General features: G+C 37.6%; 1 protein-coding gene across 1 annotated transcript in view; it reads right to left on the reverse strand.

Moving 5' to 3' along the window:
* LOC116693743 (protein kinase C-binding protein NELL1) overlaps positions 1-11219 on the reverse strand; it is a 296583-nt gene that overhangs the window by 66631 nt on the left and 218733 nt on the right. The window contains exon 14 of the mRNA XM_032522965.1: positions 5370-5492. Coding sequence (XP_032378856.1) covers positions 5370-5492 — 123 coding nt within the window. The remainder of the gene's footprint in view (positions 1-5369; positions 5493-11219) is intronic.

Here is an 11219-nt window from a genome sequence, read left to right on the forward strand (position 1 = left end):
TGCAGCCTCCAAAGCTGCAGTTGTTCTATGTTAGTGGAAACAGAACTGAGGCTGCCGGCAAAGATCGGTCTCATCTGTTGATGTTGGCTCCTTCACAGCAACTGATATCCCATGATGCAACATATTTTGCTGAAAGTTTATTGAAATCATGTTTAAGTAGTTTGAAAAATCAAAGCCTAATTATGCTTAATGGTACTCCCATTTCTTGGACGGCGGCCAAGCATAAACACACAGTCATGAAAATGACATGAAAGGGCTTTTTGCGAGCTCATGGGATTTCTTTTTTTCCAAATTAAGCACTAGACATGAGCAGTGCTTCATATCAAACTGCTGCTTTTTCAGCACCGACTGAATTGTGGTATTGATTGCTTGGTGAGATTCTTAGTCTTGGAAATTAATTTTTTAGATATTTTAAAATGAATATAAAAGGTTTATAGATGTTATACTTTATATAAGCAAATCAGGTTGTGCATATGAGAAGTTTGGCTTAGTGCTAGTGTATAGTAGGCGAGCCAGATAGTTCGTACCATCTGAGAATCTGTCATTGGAAAGCGTTTGGAAAAGGGCAGGCACAGATTACCTGGCAGGTGATTGGATGAAACATCTGTCTATCATGTCTGCCGCCTATTGTTTTAAACCAACAGTAGCAGCTATCACGCACCTATTGCTGCCAGTAGCTCCTTACCGGATGCTGATTGGTTCCGCTTGCTGCTGTTCGGAGACAACAAGATGGATTTTCTTGTGATATGTGTGATGAATAATCTCCCCGCTAGAATCTAGCTGCCATGCAAGGTAAAGTGTATAGTGTTATGGAAGTTTTTTGATGAATAGAAAGAGTATACTTTTCATGCCAGTACCACATGTTGACACAATCATTCATTTAAAGACCTTATAATGATTTTAACCTTGATGTCGACATGTCATGAATACAAAAAGAGGTGGATTTTCTATTTAAGGTAAATTGATGTGTGATGGCAATTCTTAAGACATTTCATCATTCATAATATCTTAATGACAAAACAAAATGGTACCACTTTACTTGAGGTCAAAGAATGTATTCGTTACACTATCATAATGGTGTCATGACAGCTAGTCTTATCCTTCATGATATCTTATTGACAAATAAAAATGGTACCACTTTACTTAACTTCAAAATATTTATTATTTACACTGTCATAATGTTGTCATGACAGCAAGTCTTACCCATGATATCTTAATAAAAACTTAAAATTGTATCACTTTACTTGAGGTCTAAGACTCTGTCCATTACATTGTCATAATAGTATCATGAAAGCCAGTTTTGTGAAATATCCAATCACACACCTATCTGACCAGTGTTAGAATTGGTCTCTAACCTTAAACATCTAATTATAATAATCATTATGTCAAGATGTCATGAACACAAAATGAGATGGGTTCCCTGTTTATGTCAAGATGTCATGACAAGGACATCCTCTGGTAATATTATCCTGGTTAATGTTAAGTTTTCATTACAAAGACATCCCAAACTAATTTAATGTCAACTTGTCCTGACCAAGACAACTTCTGATAATGTCACTTAGATTAATATTAAGTTGTCATAATCAAGACAAATTTAATGTCAACTTGTCATGACGAAGACAACTTCTGGTAATGTCACTTTGATTAATGTCAAGTTGTCATAATCAAAAAAAAAAAAAAAAGCCAACTTGTCACGACAAAAAACGAATGACACTTATGATAAAAATCATAAACATTTATGACTTGTTTATAATGTTTATGACACAAAATGAATAGTCACAATATAGTCAACTATTAGAACAAAACCCTAATATCCAAATTATCTATTCTGTTTTTTCTAGGTGTTTCCTGAAAAAAGAGGTATGCATCTCAGACTTCCTGGTTACTTAGCCAAAGATCAAGCTTTAAAAAAGGTAATACATACTGTACAGTGTGTGTCCCTCTCTCACATCCATAGCTCCAGTGTAAACATGGCTGTTAATACTCAGGTGGACAGGGGACTGATAATGGACCCTAGGGATATTTGTTGTACTCGAGCAGAGTTTCTCCACTGGCTTGTAGAAGCTGCCAACACTCTAATGAGTCTCCTCAGACTCCATGAGGGCCCTACATGGACTGCTATCGACTGTCCTGCTTCATCTTCCCTGAACCTACAGCTCCTGTCCCGGGGGCTGGAGCATACACTAACTTGTGCCACAGCCGGCATAAGTTGAGAAAAGGGAAGCCACTGACCTACCTTACAGGTCCCAGACAAGGCAAGTGGAGGGTCTGAGTTTTAAACTGATTAGATGTAATGTTTTCAAAACCCAATGTGTACTTCCAGCTTTGGTTGGCTAAGACAGAAGGCTACACACAGCTACGGATTAGAACAAAACAACCTAAGTCCGGCCTTCCACTTCCTGTTATTCCATCTTTTTATAGAGTACCGAAACAGCAGTTTCACAGGATCTAAAAAAAACGTTCAAAGTGGTAGACATGTGGCATCCTTTCTAGCTACCTAGTACATTGTGTTTTAATAACATGTTTTACCTGCTAGGCAGCAACTTAGTCACATATAAAACATATACTAACATCATATAACCCATGCATATTATTTTAAGAAAGCCATTGCTGCTGGTCACATCTATATGTAGATTGATTTGTTTAGATCTAGTGATAGTGGTACCTTGGCAACGCGACATCATGTTTTAGGTTTTGTTCTATGCGTTCCACGTGCCACCTTACCCTTTTCATTTTTGGCTTTCCATTATTAGACTCACATACTGTCTGTTAACGTTACCGATAGACTTCCAAAGGTGACAAAGAAAAAAAAAAGGGTGTTCAATGGCTTTACGCCATAGGTCGACCAGGGCTATGCAATTTGGGGAGGGGCCGCTCACTGATCCCCCTATATTTCTGAAAATCCTAGACATGGTCGTGACCTGCACTATCTTAATGCTTTCTGAGTAGCTAGTGTTTGTATTGAAAGTCCAGACTCTCCTGATTGCCACTCTGCTGCTGCTATTCGAATTAGATTCAACTTTTGGAATGTGTTCCAACAGCCCCAATATGCTAGCCTGCCTCCCCCCTCCTTACGTATTTACACTCAATTTTAATTTCCCTTCAGTACTACGCCTGGGTTTGCGGTATAATGTTGTGTTTTCTCCAGGCAATTTTTTGGCGGTCCAATCAGCAAAAAAAGATACAAGCAAAGCCATTCGGTCCGTTTTGGCAAGGCTGCCAAACATCCAGAAGTTAAAGCCCGAGCAAGAACAATCTTTGCTGAGTTTCGTTGGTGGCAATGATGTTGTGGCCTTCCTCCTTGGATAAGGCTAATGCTAGTGATGCCAATGCCAAACATTAGCAATTGGCTTTGGGGAGATTCAATAGTTTTAAACTTCAACAGAGTACCAGCCTTCAAGGAAGTTAACACTTATCAATGGCGAGTGGAAAGACTCTCTGTATAAATGAAATGTATGAGAGCCATGTAGGACCAGGCTACTAAAGTGCATGCACGCACACCTAAATGGTAGAGGGCATGTGAACAGCTACACAGCACTCAATAAATATCCACTTGCATTAACACTAATACTGGGTCACAGAAATACAATAGAGAAACAAATGCCACTGCAAGCTTCCAAAGTGCTTTTCATGTAACTGGTAAACAAACATAAATGTAATTTAATGGATTTTTTTTTTTTATTATTTCTCAATTTATTGCTGAGTTCAATAAAAGAGTTGTTAAACACAGTGCAGCTTCCCCTGAATGGGAAATCATTAAATAGCAATAAGTCCCTTGTTGTAAATATGTCATTCTATGCTCACGCAGTTTGTGGGTTCCATTTCTGAATTGGCCAGCCAGTGAAAATGGCTAGTTCAGGCAACAAGCCAATGTTTATTGGCAAAAGATCTTCATTGATTGTGACAAGCTACTAAAACCAAATAATATATCAAGGGAGCCTAGTAATAACAAGATGTTTAAACTTTCAAAGCTCACGTTACATGGCAACAGGCCTGTTTTCAGATACATTTTGCCAAAGCTGAAACTTTGAAACTGATTAGTATGAGTAACCTGAAGCTTGAATCATGTGTTATTACTAAAGCAAAATGTTCTCTGTTAAAACACTCGCTTTATGCACCTGCATTGGCTCTTTTGTGTTCCAAAACTGTCCACTGGCATCTATTTCAGCGATATTGCAAAGTCCAGCTTTTGGTTTAAAATATACTAAATGTTATGAGACATTGTTTTAACCTATACAGTCATTCTAATGTAAGTATCATCCAATATTAAACAAATAATACAAAAACATACAAATAATTCAATTCATGCTTGTAGCCTCTGCCACGTGTGTGTGTGTGTGTGTGTGTGTGTGTGTGTGTGTGTGTGTGTGTGTGTGTGTGTGTGTGTGTGTGTGTGTGTGTGTGTGTGTGTGTGTGTGTGAAGAGAGTACGGTACAGAATTGGGCAGGAAATTGATGAATATGATCTTTTTATAACTGATCAGGAACGTAAAGGTAATTAGCACATCCTTAATGTTGACTACAATATAGTGTAAACCACATAGTTAAGGCTCCTTAAAGGTAATAACTGACTATATATGTTCATATAGGTTATATATCTATTGTTTGAACAGCATTGAAGTTACTATATTTCACCATGAAGCAGGTGTAAACTGCATTGGCATATAGTCATTGTAATGCTGTTAAAACAGTGGATAAGTAACCTGGATGTGAAAAAAAACCTTTGCCAAATAAATTCCTACCACACTACGTTGAGTTTAGTATCCATTTCAGGATTTGTTAATTTTCTTTTATTGAGGCACTTTTCCACTTGGATTTAATCACTGTCTGTCTCAGTTTTCATTTTCTAATTCTCGCAATCCACAAGTGCTTTAGTCATTAGGCTGGAGTGTACTAAGAATGCTCTAAAGGTTTATGCAGCAGGGTGAATGGAGGCTTTAACAAAGAGTTTTTTTGTGTATATATATTAAGCAACTGTTAGTGTTGTACACACACAAAATCACACACACTGCACAAAAACATTTCTCATCTCATTCTCAGCCCTCTTTCCTCCCTCCACACTGTAGGACCAACCGGGTGAGGCACCTGGGCGGTGCGACAGGTCAACAGGGAGCAGGTTGTGCATTGAGGGAGAGGACGCACAGATGTGGAAAAACCGGCTGAAACTGCTCCAGTATTAATTTTCATCATCTCTGTGGCACCTGCTGCCTAGTTAGGTGATGTGAAGGCGAAGTGAACCAGACCAACTATGATGTTACGGAGCAGGGGATCAGCCATCATCAAAGGATGTGGAGGAAGGTCTGGGTCTGTATTTGTGTGTGTTTGTGTGTGTGTGTGTGTCTGGAGGGCTGTTCCAGGGCGGGAACTTACCTCTGCAGATGGTGCCATTGCCCACGTAGCCCGGCTTGCAGGTACACAGGTGTCCTCTGATAGTGTTGGTACAGATGGCGTTCTCATCACACAAATTGTGGCCGCTGGCGCATTCATCATGCTCTGAGGGAGAGACATAGAGAGGAACTCCACAGTCAGAATAGATGTGTGTGTGTTTGTTGTGTGCAAGATGGAGAGGTCACTTGGAAAATGCTCATATATTTTTGTGCAGAGCAGCCACTGATGAGCATAATCAACAAGCTAGTTGGCTGAGAATATGAAGCCACAGCTGAGCTTTTCTTCTGACTTAGAGGACACCAGAGAGGGGGGAAAGTATCCGATATTTGTAAACATAATATAATAGACTACCACCTGTGAACGACAATGTGCTTTTTTTATGCTTTTCGCATATTTTTAGAGACAGTTTCTGACCTGTTCCATGTAACTTACAGTTACTTACTTACAGAAATTGTTTTATTTGTGAGCTTTAAAAGCGCTTACACCTGCACATCTGTAAATCCAGTAGACATGTAAAAACACAACCACACAATACATTAAATTCAAAAGGTACCAAAAAGTACAGTAAAAATAATAATAATACTTTCTATCCAGTTATTGTAACTCAAAATATCAAAGCATTTAACAATGCACAATTTGCCTGTTTAAGATGATTTGGATACATGTGGCTGCAGGGATGCAAACTGAACCAATCACTGTGGATAAAATTCATCACAAGAGTAAAGAGTCAAGAGTAAAAGTGATGTCATGTCAAAACCCTGCATTTGCAAGTTTGGCATCTTTCCCCTCATATCCTTGAATTAAAAGTAGCACAGTCCATCATGGGCTGGATAGATTCTTGGACTATAAAACTAAGAGACAATTTTATTATTGAAAACAGTGCAAGGTCAGCAGTACGAAAATAGGTTTCATGAATTTGTTATAGTCATGAAACGCTGACTCACTAATAACATGGTGGTACACTACACAGTGCTGTACATGCTCAGGGTCATTGATTTATATTCAGCTGGGTACCATGAACTGCTCTCTTGACTTTTATATTTTTGATGTTAGCTTGAGGCAAGAGGGAATAAGAGGTGGGTTTAATTCTGCGGGTGGTGCAGCGTCGCTACAAAACTTTTCTTGGAAGCTTTGCTTTCCAGATGCTTGCTAAATAACCTTGACGTTACTCAGATTTTGGTGGTTGGCTGCATCGCCTCAATATTTCACTGAAAACCTTTTACTTTTGAGTATCCAACACTCATCACATGTAGCCTGAAAGGTCGATCAAAAAAGTTTGAAGCTTGGATGAATTTCAACAGTGAGCCATGTTTCATAATGAAATCCTATTACACAACCCCAGTGTTCAAGATATTATAAGCTGGAGTGTACAAGGAACGCTCTAAAAAGTCAATGAATGGAGGCTTTTACATGGATATCAGATTCAGATATGAACATTAAAAACCATATTGCCAAAAATATGGCTTCCATTTTACTAGCGTGATGACCTATCCCCTTTGCCTAAGTTTGTTTTACGTTATCGCAAATGGCAAATAATAAGCAGCTAACTTCACTTATATTTGGTCAAATCTTGGCAGAAATATGAGAAACATTTGTTTGAAACATACTGAGGATACAAGTGGACAGCAGAAAAATTGATTATGCTGTTTAGTTTAGTAGGTTGACCAGTTTATATGGACTATTTTGTGAAGGAGTGTCACTGTTGGAATCCTCAACTATAAAAAAAAAGCAATAAGAACTCTATTGCTGGAATATTCTCTAGTTTGACCAGTGTCAATGTAACTATGTCATAACAATATCAACTGAAATAATATAGAAATAACAATTTTGTTTCATTTGCTATAAATGTGCATATTAACACACTGTGTCAAATGACCACAAACCAAGTGACACACATGGGAACTGGTGGCCCTGAGGGTCTGCAGCCCCCGGACAGTCTCCAACTTTGACCTTTTGGTAATCCAAACTCATCCAAGAACTTTTATTAATGAATGGACCCATGCGTCTGCTATGCATGCAACTTACTTACTATACTGTATATATTTTTTCAACTCCAACCCCCCATTTATATTCCAATTTGGAATGTATATTTTACACAATTTGCACAATATACCAGTACCCTGAAACCAAAAGAGCTAAATGGAATTCAGCCCTCATTTATTTAACTTTTACACCTATGTGTCCAAATGACTTCCATGGAAATGGCGAGGACACGCCACACTGATTAATTGTGATTCATAAGTGTCCTATTGAGAGTTTGACATGCCATCAATAGTGAATAATAATGACATTTCTGTCAACTCAGGTTTCTAAGTATTTCTTAAGTGTTTAGTTCAGCATTGCATTAGCCTGCTGCAGCATGCTAATCACACCATAATCAAAATGTCATACAAGACATACGACATGTTCCACTAATGAAGCCCACACCGAAAGATCCTAATGAGGCTGCTCTGAAGTTGACCTGAGGCCGCCGCCCATGCATATGTAATGCACTATTAATGTAAAAAAAGAAGAAGAAGGGGGAAATAGGATCCATACATTTTTTCAAAAGAAACAACTATAAGAAAAGGAAATAGGAAAATGATGGATTTCGTTTTTGCTTATAAATTGGGATTAATTGTTTGTTGGCAACATGTTTATGGATCCATGTCCCACTGCGGAGCTTAGCAAACTGATTAAGCTGCAGTTAATGTGTTATCAACTAGAAGAATAACATGATTTTAGATGATTGTAAACAATACATTAAAAAGAAAGCTTTGATTTACAATGGAGCTGCACTGCAGAAGTGCCTTTTTTATATCAAACCATAAATAGTGTCTTTTGGTGCCATGCAGGACCTGGCCTGAGGCAGTCTCGACTTCAAATGTACACACTCACTGAAACACACTCCTCATTTATATGCAAAAGCATTGCTGGGAGTCATGACTAATACATTTCCCTTAATTAATGAGTGGTGCTCATGAAGCCCCGGAGCAACTCAGAGAAATTATTTAGCTTTTCTCTTCCCAGGGATTTCCTCCCCACGCTGAACTATAAAGTGAAGGTGAATGTCAACAGTGCTGATGGGATATGTATGGATTAATTTATTTTATGTGAAGGGATATGAAATGTAGGCTACATTAATGGTAGAGTAATAGAGGAAGAGTTCCATGATTAAATATTCAGTGTATTAATGGCTGTGAGCTGATGGAAGGGAGAACAATCAAAACACTGATGACCATGGATGCTTATTAATGCTGTTTAATGTCAGCTGGCTGATATATATATACACATATATACATATACAATATATATAGATATAATATATATTATATATATATATTATATTATATAATAATAAACACAATTATAATATACATATATACAATACATAATATAACATATATACACACATATATAATATATATATATACCACATAATATACATATATAACATAAACACATACATATATATATATTATCTAACATATATATCACATATATATATTATATACATATAATATACAATATATATATATACACTATTATTAATATATATATATATATATTATATATATATATATATACATACATACATAGAGAGAGAGATATATATATATAGAGAGAGAGATAGAGAGAGAGAGTGTTGGAAGTGCAGTATAAACTAACAAATGCAGTGGCTGAATTGATAAATATTGAGAAAAAACTGCCTAGCTGAATAAGCAAAAATAGAACACACTTAGGGGTCCTATTTTTTGTGTTTTCTGAACTCAAAGAGAGATTTACTTGGAGAGTGGTACATGGGTGCCAAGCGCAAAAGCGCAAACATGTTATGGGTCAGCTGTTCTTCCCGGTCCTGTGTGTGTGTTCTCTCCCTTTTCCCCTGTGTTTCTGTCTGTTTTGTTTTGTCTCCACCTGGCGTGGTTTGAGGAAGTAGGTCAAGGGGCGTGGCCATTCATCTCTGTTGTGACTATTATTGCCACTATTCATTTCAACCCTAACCGGCATTGTCAGACACCGCCTACCAAGAGCCTGGGTCTGTCCGAGGTTTCTTCCTAAAACCTACTCTATCTGTAGTGTCTCGAGACAACTCGTTGTGAATTACTGCTATAAATTAAATTGAATTGAATGATGCTTCTCACGAAATTCAAAATTACTTTTGTTTCTGCAAAGGAAGCTAAAGAAACTACTTAGGTGATGTTTGGCAGATAGCCAGAACTTTACAAATCTAGCTTATATTGCACCTTTCATACAGGTAGCACGTGAACGTCTTTTACAGGTCAGCGATAAATAACATTAATAAGACAGTAGAGAAATTATCATTAACATAACAGAAGACACAGAATGGACACACAAAGTTCAAATGCAAGGGTATTGTGAAAAGGCAAAAACAAACAAATTGCGTAAAAATAATAAAATCAAGTGCCATAACGTGTTCTAGTCAAAAGACAGGTGGAAAAGTTTTAAGATATCAAACCTTCAAACTCCACATCCTCGGGAGGATTGTTCCAACAGCTCAGTGTATTAAAGCTAAAAGCTGCCTCAAAGGCTTTTGTCCTGCACTTCAAAACGACTACAAAGCTCGAGCCAGAGGACCTGAGGGGCCATGCTGGCTCGTACATTAAAAGCACTCCAGACAAGTACATAGGTGCAATACTGAAATCAATCAATATGTAAAGACCATTCGTGTGTGTTTGAGGGCTGCACTATTCTCAATTCTGCTAAACATTGTATGAGAAGTCGTATTAGATTGATGCGTTTTTGCCTGCTGCAGTAGTTGCTGCTGTGCTCAGTCTTCTGTATGGGTAAAACCTATTATCTGGATTGGGGCAAAGGGCTGTTTGACATTGTGAGTCATTTGATTGAATATAGTAAACAATAGTGCTTAATGCAATTATAATATTGCATTTCATGGACTTGGTATTTCTATATAATTAATGCTGGCAAACGATTAAAATGTTTAATCACATTAATGTCAAAGTTAACTCTCAATCGCACATTTTTATCAATTCTAAATGTCCCTTAATTTCTTTTTGTCCCTTTTTTTCTCACTTTAATGCTCTTAACATGGAAAAGTGGATCGGCTTGCTTTGTGCAAATGTTTTTTTTTTATTAAACATTGGCATATAGCCTACTGTAGTTTTCAGCTGACACACACAATTACCGCGTAACATTCTTACTTGGAGCAAATCATTTCTCACTTAACTTTCCATCCAGAATCTTACTAGCATCCATTTCGGCGTCTCGCACTCGCCATCCATTCAAAACGTAACGTTACTACTCTTTGGCGGCCTCTCAAGCCCAAACAAGTGTGTGCGACGTGCCTGTTTTGTTTCCGGTCTAGCTAGATCTGGTGTGGTGTTGTAGTTTTTCTAACGTTACTAGCTGTTAATATGTGAACAAAAACTACAAAGTTTGCCAGGCCAAAAAGAACATTAATGTTGCGATAAAAAAATCTACGTCGTTACAATGGGTTTGCGTTAACGCCGTTAACACGTTAAACTGACAGCAATAATGTATTTTTTTTCTAAACAAACACTCACTGTTTAATAGAGGAAATGCATTTAAATGCACCTGTACACTGGCTTCAAAATTAGCTGTCGTGGGCGGACTGAAAAAGAAATAATGAATGGAATCTATAAACCATCAGAGATGGATTAGATCTACCAGTTAGAGGAATTCTTTATTTTTTTCTACGATACAATAACCTAACCCAGTGATGGAAAGTTATTACATTGACAGGAGTAAGCTCAGTGGAGATAACGTCTGATCACACTGCCCGTCTCTGTCAGGTTTGATGTAATTAGTGATGATTATAGAGTGATGCAGTGTCAGGTCTGGACATTTTGAGGT

Source organism: Etheostoma spectabile, chromosome 1 (genome assembly GCF_008692095.1).
Source record: "Etheostoma spectabile isolate EspeVRDwgs_2016 chromosome 1, UIUC_Espe_1.0, whole genome shotgun sequence".
NCBI lineage: Eukaryota > Metazoa > Chordata > Actinopteri > Perciformes > Percidae > Etheostoma > Etheostoma spectabile.